This window comes from Sturnira hondurensis, unplaced genomic scaffold, assembly GCF_014824575.4.
Source record: "Sturnira hondurensis isolate 20B ecotype Veracruz unplaced genomic scaffold, ASM1482457v3 Scaffold0010128, whole genome shotgun sequence".
NCBI classification, from domain to species: domain Eukaryota; kingdom Metazoa; phylum Chordata; class Mammalia; order Chiroptera; family Phyllostomidae; genus Sturnira; species Sturnira hondurensis.
The window spans coordinates 10,790,151-10,813,750 of NW_028082759.1; the positions used below are offsets into that span (position 1 = coordinate 10,790,151).

General features: G+C 45.2%; 1 protein-coding gene across 4 annotated transcripts in view; it reads right to left on the reverse strand.

Moving 5' to 3' along the window:
* The window catches only part of FHIP1A (FHF complex subunit HOOK interacting protein 1A), a 194,596-nt gene that overhangs the window by 44,538 nt on the left and 126,458 nt on the right, over positions 1-23,600 (reverse strand). For all 4 annotated transcript variants that reach the window (XM_037058406.1, XM_037058405.1, XM_037058407.1 and 1 more), the window contains 3 exons: positions 22,952-23,578; positions 13,901-14,059; positions 11,643-11,729 (listed from right to left, as the gene is read on the reverse strand). In XM_037058406.1, the coding sequence (XP_036914301.1) occupies positions 11,643-11,729; positions 13,901-14,059; positions 22,952-23,578 (873 nt within the window). The remainder of the gene's footprint in view (positions 1-11,642; positions 11,730-13,900; positions 14,060-22,951; positions 23,579-23,600) is intronic.

Sequence of the window (23,600 nt, forward strand, 5' to 3'; positions counted from 1 at the left end):
TCCATCTCTACATGTGGGGAGCACATTTCAAACACGAATCTTAGAGCCATCTCTGATCCTCCACTAATATTTTTTGTTTGTATTCCTTCTGCTTTTTCCTACAAAACATCTGTATCTTCCTTTCTATGTTTCCAGCAATATCTGTCTCAAGTCATTTCTCTGCACTTACATGACAATAATGGTTGTCTCCCTTTCAGCAGCAGCCGTCTCTAGCCCGCACTCAACACCCCTCCACTCCAACAGCTCCCTTTCCTCCCGGCTCCATGCCACCCCACAAGTGCCAGCTGTCAGCCAAACATCAGGTCACCAACGAGGCTGGACCCCAACAGCTCTACATTCTTTAATCTCTCCCTGGCTTTCTCCTCTCACTCCTGCACATGTGCTCTGCACGCACACACACTCCTACCTAGTTACCATATCTATGTTCACACACTCGCTTACCTAGAAACCATAAAAATACCTATTATGTGCAAGGGGGTGTGCCACACATGCTGCTATGATATTAGTTCACTGGCTGAATGAATGAGCAAATATGCGTGGTCTCTCCTCTCATGCTGTTTTCTGTCTGCCAACAGAAGTAACACATCAAACCCATAAGGATCATGTAGAGTAACCTTTGGGTGTCACATGAGTGATACCAACCAAACTCTGAAGGAGTGAAGAGTAGTTGCCTACTTCCGGCTTAATCAGGAGGACTTTCAGAAGGAGGTGGCATGTGGCCCAGACGTTGAAGGATAAGGAAGATGCACAGCTGGAGGAGAAAGGCACCTCAAGTAAAGGAAGAGCCTAAGTAGAGGCATTTAACTAGAAGGCCAGTTCACACTTTCTGGGTAGCAAATGGTCCAGGGTGGCTGGAGAAGTGAGTCTGTGAGAGAAGGGGGAGGAAGTTTGGGATTGACCCAGGAAAAAGTTAAAATAACTGGTCTCTATAAAGTCAACATCTCTATTTCTCTCACCACCTTGATGTCTATAGTTCTCAACTGATTTCCTCCTGGCAGTACGCCACAGTTTATATCACTACAGATGAAATAATAGTAGTACTGTGTAGTATTACACATCAATGAAAAGACTGCTCAGCCATCAAAAATTATGGTTTTTCTAACAGGCATATAATAAGGATAAAAACAGTAATAACAGAGCTCACACACACATAGCACTTACTCTCCGCCAGGCACCATTTTACAGAATCAACTCATCCCATCGTCTCATCTTCTACAAGGTAGGCACTGCCACCATCCCCCCACTTTACAAATTAGGAAAGCGGCTCAGCGAGGTTAAAGGTCCTTCTCATGGGCACAGAGCTGGCGAGAGGCAGAGCTGGGGCAGACACCCTGGCAGCCCAGCTCTGAAGTCCACACTGTACTAAACCCTTGGCAAAGAACGTATCTGCTGGATACCACAACATTGAGGGTTCTATCAATGAATAAATTAGCCTTCCCTTTTCTGTCTACTTACTTAGGTCTATTTACTTAGGCCAGTGTGTGTGTGTGTGTCTGTTTGCTTTGGCACAGTGTTAGATCTAGCATTCTGGAGAGGCTCCAGGCACGGTCACAGAGCTCCGTAAGAACAAGCAGCGCTCAACGTCAGTACAGGAAGGGGAACAGGGATGCCCCAAAGGCACCATGAGGCTGGCTTTAGGCCTGGGTGATGATATAGTGGATCCTATGGCCAATTAATTCTCTATTTGTTCTGTGAATATGCAAAACGAGAGCAAAGATTTAGGTTTCCATCCTTGTAACAATGTGCCCTGGTCTCAGCTGAATACACACTATGTGCCCTATTTGGAGCCATGCTGTCTACAAAATCGATTCGAAGACACAGTGTTTAAAGTAGGCTAGAAGCTTAGCATGAGAGTGTAGATATTAATTACTAGATTTTCTTGAGGAAAACAAAAAGAAGTGAATGTCCCAATAGCTTCTATGACAACCTATTTCCACGCTCTCGGAGGCAGACATTTCCACTGTGAACGGCAGACATCTCATCATGTTCCGCAGCTGGCCCACAGGTGGTAGCTCCGGGATGAACCACGGACTCTCCTGGGCTTTTCTATATACTGATGACAGGAAAAGTATGTGTATATATGGATCTGAACATCTGTGTGCAGCCTCTCTCCACTGCATACCCCAGAACATGGAAAGTAATGAGGTCGCCCGGCAAGGCCAGGTTTACTGTGTGAGCTGCAGCCACAAGGGGCACTTGTTTTCCCTTCTGCCCACAGCACCACGGCTCTGGTGGGACTGGGGCCGAGGCAGAACGATGCTCTTCCGCGGTCTCCTTACAACACTCTGTGACATACAGGATGTGCCATTAGTATGTGCCATCTAATACGTCCAGTTAATGCGCTATATTTGATTAATACAATTTTGGGAAGCAGCATCATTAACATTTAAAAAAATGAAGTTTGAGGTTAGAGAGACTTAGTTTGAGTTCTGACTCTTTGCTATTTAACCAGCAATATGACTGTGGCAGGTTCCTTCATCTGTGAGTTTTTATTGTCTATGGGCCAGGATGTCCCCGAGTGGCCAGGATTCCCACTGCTGCGCTGACAGCATTTGCACTTGAGTTTTATGGTAGCGATATCACTCACTGTCCACCTACTTGACAGCATCACACAGGAGAGCAGCGTTGATGTCATCGTTAATAATGGCACCTGTCCAGCATCCTGAGCAAGGGGAGGTGCTCCCCTCAATCAAACACTGCACACACATCAGGGGCAGAAACACACTCTGAGAACCGACAGGAGCCCAACAGTCTCCCTTCACTGCCCACCTTTAGATACACCACTGCTACAAAGTCCTTCAATTTCGCAGAATGTTTTGACCTACATTATCTGCTTACATGGCTAAGACAGCCCCCACGTTCCACAGCAGCAGGCCCGCAGCAGGACTGGGCCTTTTGACTACCTCGTTCGACTGCCATCACTGGCTGCTACGGTGATCCTTCTGTCTGGCCCCTCTGCTCCCACTGAACTCTCTGTCTATGTTCGGGGGTAACAGAGGAGACAGAATATCGTTGGGCCCTGCCACTGCCATCCCAGCTCCTCGGTCGGTCACAGCTGGATCTCCAGCATCCAGTGGGGACCGCAACACGATATGAGCTTGAGGTGGCACCAGGTGGCACAGGCGCTCCTGCTCCACACACGGGGCGCGGTCTCCCCAGCTGCCAGGCGGCCCACAGGTAGTAAGCCAGCACCCCCTGCCCTGAGCCCACGGCACCCTCCCGAGAGGCTCTGACACAGCAGCAGCGGCTTCTATGAGAAACAACAGAACTTCTCCAGGGCATCCTCAAGACCCCTTCACTTGGCGCCAGACCAGCAGCCTGTGGGCCCCAGTGGTCACCGGGGCGTGCTTTCAGCAAAGTGGAGGACAGAGTCGCTTAAGGGACTTGTCTACTCCAGCCGTGGTAATAAACAAAGTTCCCCATGAACAAGGAGAGCTCGACAGCATTACAGGAAAAGGACTAAGGAGCCAGCAAAAAATAGAGCAGGGCAACATTCGGGGGCCTTCGGTCAAACATCTTGGATCAATAATCTAGGGAACGGGTTTTAAAAAGCAAATTAACTGAAATACTTAAGTAAAAATGTGGAACGGAGGGACCAAAACACTATCCCACTCCAGTTTTTAGTATGGTCCTCCCCAGAGCCAGTCTACTGGAGAACCTCCATAATCAGGAAAAACTATAACAGACTTAGCAAAGAACCACCAGATTTGAAAAATAAAATCTGAGTGCCAGGGCCAAGATGGCATCCTAGCTCCAGGGCTTTGATCCCTCCTTTCTTCCAATTCCCTGCCAAAAGGAAGGACCTGGCCAGTGAAATTTTACAGCATTCATGCAAACCAGACAGAAAACTGCAAGGTGTGTTTCATAGGAAGTGATGCAGACGACAGCAGAGTGACGGAGCGACGACATGCCCGGCATCCAAAAATGCAACAGGAAGTCTGCCCAAAGAGCAAGCAGGAGAGCTGCCTCTGCCCTCCTGCCACCCAACCCCCCTCCACCATCTCCCAGACTAGAGACGGAGGAGGGAAGACGGATGGAATTGGAGCTCAGCTAGGTGACAGGCTGCTCTGGAGACTAAAACCAGCAGGACCTAAGGGGTTAAGTACTCCGCCCATAAACTCAACACCCAATTAGAGCTCAATAACATTTACTAATGATGATCATTTGAAGATTGTATTAAATTGCTCTTAAAATTTTCAGTCACTAGTTTCATGGGGCATACAAGTCAAAAACACCCAACTGGGCTCTTAAGGGGTCCCGGCCACTTCCCCCCGCCCCCCCCAGACACATTAATAGCACGCAGGCGACTCACAAGTATGGCTGCTCCCACACTCTCAAAATTTCCATCTTTTCTTCTCTAGTCTCCAAAAAAACCTCCATCCATCAACCTAAGTCAATAAGCCATGAATTACTGAGCTCACAGGATATCGCTCATGAATATGTATGTGTATGTTTGGAAGACAAGATTGTAAAACAAATGGGCTCCTTTGTGGCTTACGGGAACCCAGCAAGCAGGCTGCTGAGGGCGGGTCTGACAAGCGTCTGACATTAATTCCACCCGTGTCCCCTGTTCCAGCACGGTCGCAGCCCACGGCATGGTGGAAAATCAGTTTTTCTGGTAGATTTTTTTTTGCTTCTGTTTTTCCAGGCACACCTATACGGAGTAATTTGCTGAGAGAAACCTAGCTAGCTGCTCTTTGCAAAAGCCAAAGGGATAGGCTTTCTTTGAGGTCGCAGTTATTACTCCTAATGCCTGTGAGGTAACGGCAGAAAAGGCCGGTGTGCGGTTATTTCTCCCTCCACCCATCCCTTACTCCAACACCCTCAATGCCCCCGCCCTCAACTGCTACAGGTAGCCCCAAATTTCTTCCTTAATTTTTTGCCAGTCTCCAAATAAAGAAGCCAACGTAACCCACAAAAGAGGACCATCCTATTTCACAGGACACGCAGCCGAAATAAAATGACTGAGCCCGGGGTGTTATTTATGCAACACGTGCCCCTCCAGACACCCTCCAGTCCCCACTTTCTGTCCCCGCTGGAGCCGCCTCTGTCTGCTGGTCTCCAGCCAGCCCCCTGTTCCTACACGACACCGCTGGACAAAGGCAATGATCCTGCCTCACTTCCGTTTTTGTCCGCCTGGCACAGCATGAGGGGTGAGTAAGAGGAAAGATTCAAGAAGAATCAATCATGGCTTCTCGGCCAGGTAACTAGGAAAATAATGTTACTCACCCACACAAAGTGTGCAGAGGATGAGCTAAGGTGGCCTGGGGAGAAAGACATTGTGCGTTTGGCTTCTATGGTCTATGTTTGAGGGGCACAGCGGACCCTTCGGGCAAAGAGACCCACCCAGGGGTTGAGTGTTCATGCCGAGCAGATGCGCAGGCTCTCTGCAGAGGTGAGAGATATACTCAGCGGTTGATCAGTGGAAGCCCCAGCCCTGAGCAAACCCATGGGCAGGGAAGGACAGGAGAGAGTTAGGTCAGGGGAGCAGACAAGGAGAACAGGCGAGTCTGGAGTGTGGATGTCAAGGGGGAAGGGAGGCAGCTCTGGTCAAGGAGTCAGAGCCTCGGGTTTGTTGAAAAAGTGATTCTTTAAAATCCCAGTCTTTTAAAACAAATATTAAGTGCACTGGATGCGGTGAGGGAAGGCCTGGCAGTTTCATGTCAGAGAGGCAGCCGCCGTTTGCAGGTGGTCTGGAAGGGTTCCTGGTGGGTGACGCTATACTCTAAGATGCTGAACCTCGTAAATGCTGGATGCCTTCCATGTGCCCCTCGCCCTCCTCTTGTCTCCCTGCTCTGAGCCCCAGTGGCCCCACATGGACCGCTTTTTACCCCATGATTCCCTCACTGCCTGGTTTCCATTTGGGTTCACCCAACAGGCTTCCAGCAGGACATCAGAGCAAGAAAGATGAGTAAAGTCTTGCTATTTTATTTTATTTTACTGACTTCCTCTCTGAGGGGCTGCCTCAGGTTTGGCTGTGACCCATGACACAAGTTCATGGTTCTTTTCAGATGACCTTTTCTACATAGGCCCCTAATGCTTAAGCATTCAGTCCTAGGGTGGTACCCATGGTAACCCCGCCTAGACTATGGCCACAAATTCTTTGACACTCCTGTCATCAACAGGTGGGGTCTATGCTCCTGCCTTGAAAGTGGGTGACTACTATGAACAATAAAACAGGAGGAAAGCAACATGGTTTCTCCTTCCAGACTCGCACTGTCCACTTCCTGTCTCTTGGAGCCCTCACCCCACATACGGGAAGTCCAACTACCTGAGGCCACCATGCTGTGAGGAAGCCCAAGCTAGCCCTGTGGAGAGGCTTTGTGGAAAGAGGGCAAGAGGCAGATAGATAGATAGATAGATAGACAGACAGACAGACCCATCCAGCCCCAAGCTGTCTAGGCTGCAGTCAGTGTACTCATCCCAGCTGAGCCCAGAACTCATAGGACAGAAATGAGTGTCCCCTCTGAGCACTGCCCTAATTCCTGAACCTGGCAATTGTACTCTAGATTCATGATAAATGAGTGTTTTAAGTCTTTAAGGTTGGGGCAGCTGATCACACAGCCATACATCATTGAAACGTCATCTTCTGGTAAGGAGATCCCTCACCAGCCAACGTGAGTGCCACCTGTTCCTTCTGGGGCCCTGATTAACAAAATATGACAGTCATTGGGGCTGATAATTGCCCTTGATGCCTCTCTTCTTCTGGAAAAGTGAAAGTGCACTTGCCTCCAAGGTCACATGTGGCCTGGGGATTGGCTTTGCTTTGGACAATGAAACGTGAACAGAAATGACATGTGTCACCTCCAGACAGGAGCTTCAAAACCAGTGGGCCATCCACTGTGGTACCTCCCCTCTGACAGCATGACCAGTGATATTAGACTGTGCAGGTTCTACCAACCTGGGTCCCCAAGTGAGGATGCTGTGGAGAAGAGCTACCTACAAGCTGCTCACTCCACTCCCCAGGTGGATAAGCCCCGCGAACAAACACATAAACACTTGTTGTTTCACAGCCCCTGAGATGCTGGTAGTGTTTGCACCTGTCACTATGTCATCACAGCGACAGATACAAGAAGTTCTTTTCTCAAACTAACCCTGACCAAAACATCTCCCTGCATCAGGGGAATACTGGAACTCCTGAAAATTCTGCACCAAAAAAAAGGGAGCTCTATAAATTAAGCAAATACACTTATCTATCTTTTCAACATCTATGATCAGGAAAACCATGGATATCGACCATGTGGGAACATGGTTGCCATGGGAACGTGCCTGCCTCCTAGACCTCCAGCTACCCGGATGTAAGTGACCCAAGGGCCTGCGGCTATGCTGCAACCTCAGCAGAGTGACCCACAGGCGGCTCACAGCCCCTGGCTGAGGGCAGCCAGGCTGCTCTGGCGGACCTGTTTGGGGGGCACCTGGACCTCCTCACAACAGGCTGGGACACTCCCAGTCAGGCTCACACTCCGCTGAACTATGCGCCAGGCAGGCAGGCTGTCTGACAGTGCCACAGCCAGCCGTCCCTACCTTGCTCCGTTTTCTCTCTCACCAGCACTTGCGCTGGCAAAACCCTCGCACTTGTGATCCCATCCTGCATCCGCACCCCTGAGAACTCAGACTCACACAACCACGCCAATGAACACTCAGCCCTGACAATTCAGCTTCGATAAATCAAACATACGGAGACAACAGAACCAGCTCGTGCTGGACAATTAATGGCTGTCCCATTAATCTAAAGTCATTAATAACTGGTTTTGCACAACATGATGTCCATGGCTATGGCTAGATCTAATTCCTAAATGACCTATATTAACATGGTATCATTTTCTTTAATGTGGCTTTTACAAAGTACGATTTTAACCAAAAACCTATCCTTCTCTAACTGACCAAAACAGGCTCCCGATCTCTTATCCAAAACCCTGCAGACCGTGCATTTTGGAATTCAAAACCTCAGCCCTGAGAAAGGCGATATTACAGCTGCCATACTTGACACAACCCAGCAGGTCGGGAGCAGAGCTCTACAATCAAATACATGAATATTCCTTCAGAAAGCACACAGATATTAACACGAGTGAGATAAAAACAGCCCCGTGACCGTTCAGGCATGCGTATGCCACCAGAGTCCAGCAAAGGTTGGGTTGTGCTGCCGTGTCAATGGCTTAAAAAATTCAGTTTTCAGAGGTTTTTCAATTTTTGAGTTGTGAATAAGGGATTGTATTTCCACACTACAGAAAACTATGCAGCCCCATTAAAAAAAAAAAGGCCAAACCAAACAGGAAAAACCCAGGTACACCTTTGGGCTAATACAGGAGAACACACGACCCCCTGCCCCAGCTCCAGGTGGAGAAACCCACCGTGGAGCAGCGTGCACAGTAGGTGTGGCGTGCAACAAGCACAGGGCGGGAAGAGGAGAGGTGGTGACCATCTGTGCTTGTCAGGCACCCCCTGCTCCCCTCCTTTTACTGCCCACAACCCTTCGTAATGACTTAAGGAACGCTGTGGAGGCACTGTTTATGAGTACTGACTGTGATGTGGGAAAGTTACTGAGTATGAATTTATTTATGTTATTTATGAGACAGAAAGACTAAATTTACCTCTGCACACTGCCTATGCTGATGGCGCATAACTGGAATGTTTTGCGTAAACTGGGGGCTGAGATAGAGCACAAAAGACATTTACTAAGGATATTAAATGAGGCTCTTCGGTCGAAGCAAGGGACCCAGCATGGGAAAACTATGGACAGGCGCCCCTGCAGCAGACATGAGACTCCCAGGTCTCCCTCCACATCAGAGGAGAGGATACAGGCTCTAGATGGGACTGTCCCCACTGGGAACACCTTAGGAAACGCCCAATTCTGGACTTCTTTCCTCTTCTGCTTGGGAGCCCCTGGCCAGCCATTCATACACTTCACCAACCACTCAGGAAGCCCAGAGCTGGAGGAGAGGCTGGCCACCTCCCCCCACTCCACTTCTTTCCTATGCCTTTAATTTTAAATAGCAAAAACACAAACAAAAATAAGGGCCCTGACTGGTGTAGCTCAGTGGATTGAGCACGGGCCTGCAAACCACACGATCGCAGTTCAATTCCCAGTCAGGGCACATGCCTGGGTTGTAGGCCAGTTCCCAACTGGGGACACATGAGAGGCAAGTACACATTGATATTTCTCTCCCTCTCTCCTTCCCCTCTCTCTGAAAATAAATAAATAAAACTTTTTAAAATTTAAAAAAATAAAAAGATGAAGAGTAGGAAGAAAAATCAATTAAGGAGGAAATATTCTCCCTAGTCGCTCAATAGCCCTGGGAGAAATGGTCCTCAATGAATAAACATTAAGGAGTCTTAACTAGGGATTGGAAATCTAATACGGTAACGTTCACTTTGCTTCATATACTCAGTACTGACTGCATTTTTTCACAATAAGCACACATTAAGGTAACCACATGATTTTCAAAATCTCACGTGAATTATGGGCATTACTGAGAACACTATGAGTTACTCTATATAAAGCACTATTAATATTCTCTACGAACCGCCACCTGAGAATGTACCAAGTGTTAGCACTTTGCCTGCCACTTTGACACACACCACTCCATTTGTGCGCTGTTTATTCAACCTCTAGATCTAAGGTACGGTGCGTGGCACTGGAGATACCCCCGTGAACAAAACAAGGGTGAACCCCACCCCTGAGAAGCAGGCAAACCGTTGGGGAGACAGACATTAAGCAAGCCACTGCACACTTAATGATCTGATTCCCCTCGTGACGAGCGCTGTGAAGGAGACACACAGTGACCGTCAGACCCTCACGGCAGCTCTCTGAGTGGGTCTCATCCTCCATTACGAATAAGTTATCACTATTATTTGTAGCCTTAAGGTGTGCTAATTATAATGACATAAAACACTGAACAAAAAATAATTTTATAATTATAGCTATTATGACAGTGACTTGGGGAATTATTTTATATCAGCCAGTCAATGAGGAAAAGGATGGAAAACACGTGCGAGAAAATGTGTTTGAGAGCATATACGGATAACCCCTGCCAAGGGACTTCCCCAGCACGGCTGTGTTCCTCCACTGAGGAAAATTCCTCCATGCAGAGGTCTAGAGACCTCCACTCCAAACCCCCACCCCAACCCCAGAACAACAAGAGAGGAACAGAAAGACAACCTGGAAGCAAATACAAGGTTTGTATTTTCCAAAGATATATTCCATATCAAAAAGACATTTTTAATTTTTACCCTGACTCGTGTGGCTCAGTGGATTGAGTGCCAGCCTGAGAACCAAAGTGTCAGGGGTTCAATTCCCAGTCAGGGCACATGAGAGACAACCACTGGTTTGGGGGCACATGAGAGACAACCACTCATTGATGTTTCCCTCTCTTTCTCCCTCCCTTCTCTTCTCTCTGGAAATGGGTGAATAAAATCTTTTAAAAAATAAAAAGTAAAAGATATTTTTAATTTCAAAGACTTGGTTCCTTTGTGTCCATAAACCACTAAACCTAGAAATCTCAAAATTTTGATGTTCAAACCCCATCCAAGATTACCTCTTGAACCTAGAAATAATGCAAAAATCCTAATCAGAGCAAGCACCCTGTTTGGAGAACATTGTCACTGTGTTCAAAGGGCACCAAGGGGCAACACATGAACATCACCCACCAAGACCTGCTGCTCCAAGAGACAGACGTGCACAAAGGCTGCCTAGAGTTGTGATACTAACCGTGGCAAGTGTGGTGTGGAATTCTCTCGAAGGTAACATCTCCTCAAAATAAAATACTTTGACAGTTTGGGGAAGAAAAGAGACGCAGTGATCTAAACTGGAACTCCACTCAGCATGTGCAGCCAGGCTTCAAAGCTGCCACAACCAGGTAACCTCAGATTCTGTAAGATGAGAGCCCACGGAAATGGGACTTGGCAGGTGCGGAAAGGTGGGCATTCCACCAAAAAGCATGTGATGAGTAGTTCCTCGCCTCTCACCCAACCAAGGCTGGCAAGTCCAATAACCTGACAAAGATCATCTGGCGTACTATATATGTCTCTTTCCTTAGTGAAGAAAAAAGTTCTTAAAATTAGAATTTTAGGTCCATGGGTGTCTCCTGACAGCTCACAACGGAGAAGCTACCAGTTGACTTATTACACAGAATGAGAGTGTCACGGGGGATTCAGACCAGTGCTAATGAGACAGCCAACCTTGGACAGGATCTTAACTTGGCTTCACTTTAATTTTTTGCTGTCACAAAATTTTTATAATAAAAAATTATGTTCTAAGAGATGGCAAATCCAAGGGACTTGTGCTACCAGTGCCCCTCTCCACATGCACAGGAAACCTTTCGCCTTCTATGACAGACTTGGCCTTGAGTTCCAAGTGGCCACTAACCATGAACTACGTAGGCACAAGAGTCAGTCTATTTGCCGATCCTGGTTTAGACTATCTTACTTGCCATTCAAAATGCCATATTCTACAACATGAAATGGATCCCATCAGGCTTAAGCTGTAGCCACTGTTAAGACCTGTGTCTGACATGGCTAAGGAATATGAACGGAAGGAGAAATCAGGCTAACGTCACCATCAAGTCAGTTACACCATTCGCCTTCCTCAGTTTCCATCAGTTGTACCACAAACAAGTGAAAGCTTACATCAGCCAATCACTGACCTTATGGAGAGCAGGAGCCAAGACTGGTACCAGGAACCCATTGTAAATATAACTTACAAGCTGATTACGAATTGAGGGATGAGCCACCTACAGGAGAAAACAAGTAGTGATGAAAAACACAAAGAATTGAAATTTTAGGTCTTCTTAAACATCAAACATTTCTGTGTACACTCTGAATTCAAAAAAGAAATCCAAATTTTGGCCATTTATTTCACAGTTAAAGAATTATTCAGATTTTAAACCACCATGGACTTTTTTCAGATGGTTGATTTCAGTATAAATAGCTCGGACTTTCAAATTTTTAAGAAGTGCCCTGGATGGTGTAGCTCAGTGGATTGAGCATGGGCCTATAAAGCAAAGCGTCACCTATTCAATTCAATTCAATTCCCACTCAGGGCACATGCCTGGGTTGCAGGCCAGGTCCCCAGTAGGGGACACATGAAAGGCAACCACACATTGATGTTTCTCTCCCACTCTTTCTCCTTCCTGTCTCCTCTGTCTATAAATAAATATTTTTTAAATATTAAGAAAAAAATTTTTCAGTGGCAATTTTATGTTTCTATTTTAAAAAATAGACAATAAATAGCCTGAGATGCATAAGGAGTCATAATATAAAATTCACAAGCTGGATAGTATAATTTTTACCCCATAACTTCATCTATTTCTCATCTCAACTTGGAACTAATTTCAAAATGTATATAACTATATAACTATCAAAATGGACAATTAAATACATTTATTTGGCTGGCAGAAAAAAATTTCTCATTTTGAAGGTGCATTTTCTGCTCCTCATTTTATTGTGGAGCAAGGTATTTATTAAATCTTGTTATAAAAAATAGATCCTATTCAAAGGTAGAAAACATTATCAGAGGTAAAAAAAAAAAAAACTTCCTATACTTGATTTCTAAAATATATTTACCCTGGACAATCCTTACTAATATCTTATAAGTAACCTTTTCAATAGTCTCCCCCCCAAAACAATCTTACAAGCACCATATTTTGCCATATACAATGTGCACCCTCATTTTTGCACCTATCGTGCACAACAGTATTACACTGAGGGTATGTAATCAGTATACCCATGTGTAATTTGGGCAAAAAGGTACACATTATACATGGCAAAATATGGCATATAGCCTCAATTTCAAAATATAATATGAAATATATCACTTTTCTGTTCTTAACTATGACTATTAGCTTTATTTTTCTTTGTTAAAAAAATAGTCAAATAAAGTAAACAGCAATTTCTAGGGAAATGAGGCTACCTCTTTGAATCACTAACAGTCTTTCCCTGTGTACACATTTGGGGAGAAACTAATAGCTCTATCTCTTTTATGTCCACACAGTTCTGCAGGAAAATGGTGATAGACTGTAATATTAAAGAAAAAATAACTGAAGATGTAATCCACTTATATATAAACAAAACTTCCTTTGACTTAGCAATAAAAATGAAAGGGAAACCAAAGTAATTTATTTCCATTCTCTTCCAGAAGCTATTTCTCTATTTGGTATATAAACAGATTATCACTAACATTTTTTACCTTACAATCACCATAAAGAAAATTTGATTTCTTAATAAATCCAATATTAAGGTGATATTATGCTGTACAGAAATAAAACATTGTTTGACAAATATTTACTACATCCTTAAATGTATATAAAATCTGATTTTTATTGAAAACAATGAAAAGAAATCAGAAAGTAAAAATCCAATCAAGAAGCCAAATATAGTAGAGTTCAGTGGCACTTCCCCCCACCCCAAAGCAGGCCGATTTCAAAGCAAATTTAATTTGTGTTACTAAGAAGATGCTTAAGTTCTTCTAAATTCAATTGGGATAACAACATTTTTTTATGTAGCATGCACCATTAAGCAAAATAAAGTGTTTTCCTTTGTAGACTCCCAAAAAGACCTTGAAATAAAAGTGGTATAATTTGGAGTGCTTCAAAGCCTAAAAATACCTATTTAATGAGTCAGGCATTGAACTTATTTTTTGACGGTTAAGTGGATAATCAAAACAGAATTATCAATTTTATAAGGAGGATAAAGAAAATCTACTTATTTTTTCTCAATTAAAACTTCCCAGAACCCATAAACTAACATTTGTACTCATCCCAGGATATTCAGTGTGCTTCAAGCAAAGCATCCATAGCCTATAAACATTCAGGTAAAAGAGGGACTGCTCATAACCCACTCCTTGGCAGTGCGTGTCCTCCTTGGCAGTGCTCCGTAACAAAGGCCCCTGCACTGTGCTCAGTACCTGTATGACGGCATTGCAGAACTCCAGGGAGTTCATGAACTGCACGAGGGCAGGGAGGAGGAGCCAGTCGTCTCTGAGAAGGCAGTGCCACTCCTCGCCTTTCTCTTCCAGCTTTGTAGGCAGGGAAGAGTAGAGGCCACTGAGCCCGGTGGCAAGCACCTGTGTTCAGAAACAAAATTGTCATCAGCTCTCTTCCAAAGTCTCGCCCTGCTCCTGGGGGAAGCCCGTGCTGCTGGTTCAAAGGCTGCCCTGAAAGTAGCAAGGTATTGAAGAATGAGAGGGTATTCTGCTGGCGAGGAAGGATTTGACAGGTGCAGACGGACAACTCCAAGAGAGGGAACGGCAGCACCCAGGGTATTTGGTTAACACGTACATTGTTGACATGGGTTGCTTATCTCCTATGTACCAGGCATATGCTGGCCTGCAGGTAGGGAGTGAGGGAGACACACGCAAGCATGAAGAAAACATGATTCCTGCCCCCACAATATTCAGGAGAGGAGCAAAATCAACACAGTGCATTATAGCACAATGCACTGAATACAAATACAGAGAAGGCACACACACCCCAGTCTCTGGGAGGAAGCCCTGGACTAGGGCGCTCGCTCCGGGACAGAAGGTCTCCCAGCAAGAACCTTGAGGGGCATTATGAGAAAGATTCCTGCAAATGTGTTAAAGGCCGTGATAGACACATAGATATTTACAGTTTAAAAAGCACTTTAATCTGCTATTCACAAATGATAGCAAGAAAAACGAACTGGGGGTCATGGGTCAGTTAGATGTGGCAGCAATAGTTCAGACAGAGCTACAGTGGATCGAAGCTGAAGCAGCAGCAGGAGGAAAAGGGAGGAGGCAATAAATGTGAGGTTTACGTGTAAGTGGATGTGAGGGTGAGCTAGCTACGACATCTATCGATCCAGGATTAATCCAAAGCTCGCGGGCTTTACTTCCTCCCTCAGGTGCTCTGTTCCCAAAATGACAGCATTTGGACTTAGTGAGGGTGAGTGAGAAATCAAGACTATCAAGTTATCCAGCTTGGTCATTAAGAAAATGGCGAAGCCTCTAACAGAAATAGAAATGTGGGGAAGGAACCCACCTGCGCTGCGTGCCTGTTGATTTTATCTTGGGAAGTATGAGACCGAGGGAAATGGTGAATGTCGCAATTGGGAAGTCTCCCAGCTGAAGAGCAATGCTAACCAAACAGCACCTTAGAGGTCCCCACCGGCAGACGTGTGAAGGGCGGGCAGGAACAGCACGCAACAGAAGCAGGGAAGCCGTCTATAAAAGGCACTCCTCTAGGGTAAAGCCTGAGGCTATGGGGAACTCAAATGGGCTGGAAACATCCAGGAAAACATTGGATCCTAACTTAGGCCCAGAAAAGAAATAGCGAAGTAGTCACTGATCTCTGCGTCTAGTAAGAGATGGATAGGCAATTGAAATAGTGTAATAAATGTTCGGAATACATAATAGAGAATGTATGGTGCTGTGGATATACAAAGGCCCTTAATCCAGATTTAGGGTGGGAGGGAGCAGGAAATCACTTCTCAGAAGAAGTGATGTCCAAGCTGCTAATGAATAAATAGTAGATAGTCAGGAAAAGTGTCGAAAGGAAGAATATGCTAAGCAGAGGGTGTACAAAAGCTCAAAGGAGAAAGAAAAGATGGTATCTTCCAGGAACTGAGAGAAGTGCGGTATTATTGGAGTATAGAATTAGAGATGATAAGAGCCCAGCAAGGTGAGCAGGAGTCAGATCCTGTGGGGTGTTGCAGGCAGAATAAAGAGCTTCAGGGCCATCCCACAGGAGAGCCCAGGAGGCAGCTGTGTGGGGTCTGGTGCATAGGAGAGGGATCTGGATTAGAGACGGAGACCTGGAACCGTCCAAGCGTAGATGGTACCTCCAGCCCTAGAGACCAGAGGGAGAAGGGAAGGGAACGGAGGTTTCGACAGATGAGATGTGTCAAGACAACCCACAGTAGCTGGCATCAGAAACGGAAAGTAAGAAGGAGATGTGGGTTCAGGTACACTGAACCAGGAACAAATATCTACAAACTCGTTGCTGCCTCTCCTTTTCCACGGCACCCTCTGCATCCCTTTGTGTAGCAGCTGTCACTCTTGCATTTCTCGTGTACTGGCTGTCTTCTCACCTCACTCGGTCTCACATGTTCAGTCCGGGCCACACCGGAGGGGGATGACGCGTGCTGGCACGTATGTGGAGTGTCAGGGGCGAGCAGTACTTCACATCAAACTCAACAACATAATACAGACAGGCGTGGCCTGAGAAACGGGACCTAACAGGCCTCAAGTGCAGCAAAACCAGGTGTGGGGTCACGTGGAGAGGAGCCCACGTGGAGTAGGAAGGACAGTGAGGGAAACAGAGGAACCATTTCAATAGGTGAGAAACCAAAAGATTCTACCCATTTCTCTGTTCTGTTTCCTAGTGACCTTTATTCACTCATGAGCCCCTTGCTCCTTAGAAAAGAATTACTGAGCACCTCAGGCCAGGTACTAGGGTAAGTACAGGAAATACAACAGTAAACAAGACAGTGCATTTATAGCTTTTTCAAAATCTCAGCATCTGTGGTCCCAAAGGAGAATGTCCCCTATTTAAAGTACTTAGCTCCTTGTCAACATCCCCAAACAAATCACTTTAATTCCAGTGTGAAAGGTGACCTGAGTGGGTTGCATGTAAAAAATTTAAAACCTTCACCAAGAGAGAACGGAGACCAAGAGTTCTCCTTGAAGGGAAATCTAACCTTGATGCCACATGTAAAAAATCAATTACATTTGCTAACTCCTGCTAAATTAACCACAGAACAAAAGGCTTTAACTCTGCATACTCCTGATTCCTTAACCACTTTGAGGCTTTGAAGATGATTTCATAAAGACAGGCCTAATTTGTCTGACTAAAACTCTGGGAATAACTACTTAGTATATCAATATAATTACAGCAACATTAATCTTCAAATTATATACATCAGTGACAGTAATTAAAAATAACACACACCTAATATTCACTTTTTTTAAAGCGTATTCTTGAAAAAGGCGCCGCTGAGGTGCGGACGGAAGCCTGCCTGTGCCGGACAGTGCGCGTCACCGCTGGACGGTGAGTCTGCAGCTCTTGCCGCTGTGCGTGGAGCTGGAGGACGCCTCGGCCATACTCTTCAGGCAAAGGAACATGGAAGGAAATATGCTGCAGAATAAACTATCCCACAGTCTTAAGAACAAGGTTCCGCATCTTTACTGCTACATATTTCTATTCCCCTTCCCAAGACTTTGCTCAGAGGTCAGACTCATTCACCCAATCGCATATGTTTCTAGAACATCGACCGTGGGCCAGTTGCTAGAGAAAGAGAAGCGGACAAGTCAGACCAGGCGAGAAGGAGGGGACGGACGATACACTAATACATGCGACAAAGAGGACGGCCACGCAAAGGGATGCGGAGGGTGCTTCAGGAACGACACCAGGGCAATGGAGGGGCAGCGACAGGCGTGCAGGCGATTTTCCCAAGAGCTAAATAGCACAATCTATTTGCGTTTAAATTTCATTTTAAACTTAATTTAAAATACACGGACATTCAACAGCTCATTAAAAACAAAATGCCCATCCATTATTTCAGCCTTTCATTGATCCTGCCCACAAAAAAGTAATTATAAAACATATTTATCCCTAATACATTAAGTATTGACCCAATATTTTTAATTTACTTGCTCTCAAGAGTCTTCTTAAAAGAAATGAATCACCATATAAAACTATAAGGATAACAACAGATAATTTAAAAAGCAACCACTTTCCTGGAAGCAGTATACCGTGGTGGTTGGTGAGATGGTGCATTTCAATACCAGACTAATGCAGAGTCAAGTTGTTGAACTTGACTCTGCCATTGACAGCAGTTATGAAGTCCTCTAGGGTCCAGTTTCTTTACTCAGTTGTGGCAAGGATTAACAAAGTAGTGCAAGTAGTAAGGTGACCGTCACTGGTTTACAGGTTGCAGTGTTCCCAGTGGAGGGAAGAAAGGACACACACACAGAGCACAGAACAAGTCCGGGAAGGTCCGCCTTTAACGAGAAACACCTGAAAGTACCCAGTTAATTTCAGCAAAAACAAAAAGATTTTTAGCAGATGGCTTCAGTCTGAAGCCAGCAGCAGAACACCTGGTGGGGACCATTTGATACACCTTGCCAACATAAAAAGCCTCATAAATTTCAGATATGGGATAAATAATGTTCTACCCATGGCTGTGTACCTAAAGGTTGCTTATTTCAATTTGCATTCCGAATTTCTAGGCTACTTTCTGCCTTTGCCAATGTGGAACGAGTGACAAGGGCTTAATCATCAATATTTGGTTTAAAAGGAATCGAGAGAAGACAAGGTCACAGAGTCCCCAGCCGTCTACGTGTTGGCGCTCAAGTGTTCCCTAGGGCACCCTCATTCTTCTGCTTTTCTTGGAAAAGCCCATCTTGAGATCAGAGGCAGTGGAACCAGCAAGCTCTTCCTGTAACCACGACAGAAGTTTCCAAAAGTGGCCCAGTTTCCTGAAAGAGTCATTACTCTTCCCAACGCCTGACGCTAACACACTTTGACAATCATACTAATTAGAGAAAGCTTTTTATCATCTGTGATCCTTAGCTGGATGGTTAATAGACTATGCTTTTATATTCAACACAAAGAGGCCCCCTTTTAAAAATTACATTGTCAGATGTAATTATAGAAAACTGAGCACAAATGAGATTACGGGGTCCATCCTGAGGGGGCAGCTTAACACAGCAAAGCTGTGTGTTCCGTTCCAGAAAATAAGGTCGGTTGTGGTTGCTGTTTTTCCTCCAACTTTTATGAACTGTACTGTGTTTGAAAACACCTTTTCATAATGCCAACAGCTCCTCAGTAAAATCTGCTTCCAACGTAAGCAGCCCTAATAGATTTAAGTGTTCAAGTATGAAATATTACAAACACATAAAACATAACAGAATAGAAACCATCCCCAGATTTCAAGGATTTTAATACTTGCCCATAACTTCTTCAGGGCACTCTTTATTTTTACCAAAAAATAAAACATAACAAATAGAGCTAAACCCCACTGCTCCCTCCTCCTCCCTTCACCCTGAAAAGCAACCACAGTCTTGAAGTTAGTACCTATTATTCCTATACTCATTTTTGTACTTTCACTGTATGTCCATTGGAGATATATATATATATCAATAAAACAGCATACACTCAGACTTTGTCTTTATGTAAATTTTAGGTAAATACCAACATACTATGTAACCTTCTGTTACTTCTTTCACTTAATATGTTTTTAGACTTATAGGTACTCGGCCCTGGCTGGAGTGGGTCAGTGGATGGAGCATGGGCCTGCAAAGCGGAGGGTCACCAGTTCAATTCCCAGTTGGGGCACATGCCTAGGTTGTAGGCCAGGTCCCTGGTGAGGGGGCACATGAGAGGCAACTACACACTGATGTTTCTCTCCGTCTCTTCCTCCCCTCGTCCCCTCTGTCTAAAAATAAACAAATAAAATCTTTTAAAAAATGGACTTATAGGTATTCACATTTTCATAGTTATATGTGATTCATTTGTTTTGAATGCTGAGTAGTACTCCACTGATGTAGAACAAACCAGTTTATTTATCTCCCCCTTAATATGTTTCTATTTTTCTCTTCTCAAATCAGTACTGCATTGAATATCTTCGTGTGTGTACCCTCACAAACATGCCAGACTGCCCTAGGGCAGGTACCTAGAAGACGCCCAATCACACTGCGCACAAATGTTCCATGTCGTTAAGTGCTTCCGGCTTTCCTGCACCAATGTACGTTCTCGAGAGTTCCTACTTTCCACACCCCTGACAATGCTTGGTGTTACCAGAGGGCCGACAGCTAGCTGTTCTGGCGAGCACTGTCCGGCGCCTCTGTGCGATGATGCGCCTTCCCCACAAGTGCTAGGGAAGAGGAGCATATTTTCATGTTTATGGGCTTTGGGTGCCTTTTGGGAATCATCTGCTCACATCCTGTGCCCACTTTTCTAATGCATTGTTTCATCATTTTCTTATTAAACTGTAGCATTACAAATGTTTTTTCTTTATTTTGGGTACCAATCATTCGTAGTTATGTGTGTTGCAAGCATCTTCTCTCAATCTGTGTCTTTTGTTCTTCATTCTAATCTCTTCTTTATGGTTGGTGTTTTATGGTAAATCTTGATACTCTATTACCTATGTACAAGGTTAATAAGCACATGGCTCATTGAATGAGGCTGCCCAGGTTCAAATCCCGACTCTATCTCTTACTAACCCTGTTCACGGATTTAAGGATTAGTTTGTAGACAACTTGGAGGGGGAAGGCATTACTCTGCACACCACAGCTGTTATACCCAGTTTGGAGAATTTTCCTTGAAGAAATTTAAGCAATTAAACAGCAAAATCAGAATTTTCTTAGAATTTATCCTGACAATAAAGATGGTGAGTTTGGTAGATACTAAGGAAGTAGGGAGACACGTTAGGGTCTAGAAACAAGAGTCGTAGGGATGAGAATGGAAAGGAGGAGCTGGATATGAGCAATGTTGTGGAGGTAGAAACTTAGTAAAAGATAAACATTTTTTTCAGAAAGCTCAAAGGAAGGAAAACTAATATGTTGGCACAGATGAAGGGAATCAGTTCTTTACTTCCCATCTGACTATCAATCTTTGTACAATTTCTTATTCCATTGGTCAGAACACAGAAGAGAAAAGCTACCTGGTACCCTGAATTTCTTAATTGCAATTCTATTTTTCAAAAAATTTTACTTGTTTGCCCTGAAATAAATGTTCACCAGATATTAGGTGACCCTGGTTGCTGTGGACCACTCTGCCTGGTTCTGGGAATTGTAACTCTACCCCCTGCGGCTAAGGAGTCAGTGACCTCTGGAATGCGAGCTGCAGGGGACAAGGCTTGTCTCTGGTAGCAAACGCTGCCTCAGTTTCTTCTCCCTGCCCCCAAAGCATGATCGGAAATCCTTGACGGGTAAGACCCCCTCAGAGGAGGGGCTACCTAGGCCAGACATGATCACTTGGGAGGCCACCATGGAAGGATGGGGGCGGGGGGGGGGGGGCTGCAACAAAGAGCAATGGACTCTTGCCCCCTGGCTTTGATGTAGCCCAGTCCCCATGCCCTCTGGGAGAAGTGCTTCCTGGCTCTAATCCCCTTAAGCCTGAATACCTGATGGGGAGGGGTGCAGGTCCTTGCCTTGCTAGAGCATGTCCCAGGGAATAATCTGGAATCACAAAGACTTCCTGAAAAACCTGTGAAATCTACTCTGCTAAGAGTGCTTTCATTCATATGTTAAGGGTTCAAGCAGGAAACCCTAAAACTCTGTTCCTGACAGACTCTGACTCAAACTAACCCCTCAGATTTCTTTGAAATGTTATCTACTGTTTGATCCTTGCCGCCCTGTATTCCTGTGTATTACAACCCAATAAAAGCCCTTGGAGGAAGGGGCTCAACGCCTTTTTCCCCTGAGAAACTGGCCACTGCTCAAGGCCTTTTTCCTCTGGGAAACTGGCCACCTCTCCTCCCCAAGCAGATCACATCATGTCTCAGTTATGTTTACTCTCATCTGTGGCACACGGGGGGGCTTGCGAGGAAAGTCACCCCCGCACCTGGTTTCTTAGTAAAAATAAGAATTTAGTAGTATAAAGAAGATTACTGCATTTGAACCTCAAAACAAAGCACATTATGTTACTCATTAGGATTGCTATTAGAATTTTGAGCAGGTCACTCTTTACTGGGCAAGACCATCCCACAAACTACCAGACACGAAGTATCCTGGGCCCCCTCACACTCAGTAGCAGTTGACCTTCCTCCCCAGCCACCCATGTCCCTGCCACAACCACACACCCACACACCTTTCTAAATGCCCTGTAAAAGTCCTCACCCCTGGTCAAAAGCTACCCACATAGTGTTAATTAACAACAAATCTAATCTACTGGTGTCAACTTTCCTGGCCTGTTCCAAAAAATTTACTGATGGTATTGTATACTATTCCAGTAGAATTAGGCATATTTAAGGCAATACAGTTTACAAATAAATATAATGATGCAACTGTACAAAGAAACAGACAATGGAAATGAACTGGAAATGTTCACTCAGGGAAATAATAGCTCTTGTCCAATGTAACTGACAAACCAGAAGACATAAACCTGCCACTTAAATCCCCTTCCGAAGACAAGACCAACATTAAACTAACAGAAGCCAAGGAGTCTTCAGAGTCCCATTATTTTCTGGAACTGTGACTGGACCTGGGCCACTGTGACATCTGGAAAGGACATTACACTCTACCTCTCACCATACCAATGATTAAGAACCTACACAGAGCCCTGGCTGCTATAGTTCAGTGGTTAAACCTGCGAACCAAAGGGTCGCCACTTCCATTCCCAGTCAGGGCACGTGCCTGGGTTATGGGCCAGGTCCCCGTTTGGGGCCATGTGAAAATCAACCATACGTTAATGTTTCTAACCCTCTATTTCTCCCTCCCTTCCCCTCTCTCTTAAAAGCAAACAAAAACAAACAAACAAACAACAACAAAAAAACCCTATACAGAATAGAGAATTTCTTGCTATGTCACATTGTAAATATGTTTTTATTTTTTTAAATAAAATCAGTGCCTTATATCTACAGTTATGGTCATTATCTTGCTGAGAAACAAATTAATTTGTGAAACCAGCTGTGAGGGGTCTCGCCACATGCTAGGGTCTGTTGGGTCAAAATAAACCTGAAAAGCCAAAAATATAAAAAATGCCAGTCTTACCAATTGCTCAGGACATGCTCTTAGGAAAAACTAAAACAGTTCCTAACCCAACAGAAATGGGCTAAGACATACAGTTGCCGCTGTTGGCTTCTCTTGAGCTGACACTACTCAGCCAAATAGCACCTCAGTTTAGAATTGCTCTGGTCCCTCTAAAAGATTCCTGTAAATATCTTTCCATAGAGGGTGCCAAGTACAACTTGCTGAAAGGAACAGTGAAGTGTTTATCAGTAGCACAAGACAGGAAAAGAGAGGTGGGTGACAAACATGGCAATGAGGGGGACTTACTGGACAAAAGTATGTGTTCTCCACGATGTGACGGGCCACCATGCTGTTCTCAGCAGAGAGAGACATGATGAAAAGCAACGCATCCCGGGCCTGCTGACCTACTGCCCCCTCGCGGTGAATGAAGGGAATCAGCAGGGAGAAGATGAGGAAGTTGGCCGCCCCTTGGTCCTCGCTCGTGTGGAAGAAGAGCTCCAGGATGGACGGATCTTTGGCAAGGATGGAACAGAGCTGACTGAGCAGGACCACCAGCTTCTCCTCCACGGCAGGGGTGGCTGTTCCCGAGCAAGAGCTCAGCAACATCATCAGGGGCTTCAGGATGGGCTTGTGGTGCAGCAGCGGCTGGTGCGACTGGGTGACCAGCATCTCGTACATCTTCAGCTGTTCGATCTTAGTGTCGTCGGTAAACTCCCGCCGCAGGCTCCAAAGGAACAGTTTCTCCATAATGTTCTCGGAGACCACAAATTCCAGAATTGGCCCCATTGCGGCATCCTTGGCTTGTTCTTCAATCAGCAAGAAGAGCATGTGTTCTACATAATTCTGCACGGCGCTGGCCTCATCTGGAGGGATGGATCCATATTTTGCCTGGGCGTTCTTCAAGGGGTCGTGCTTCTCCAAGATCTTCACAACCTGCAACCCAACCAAACACTTG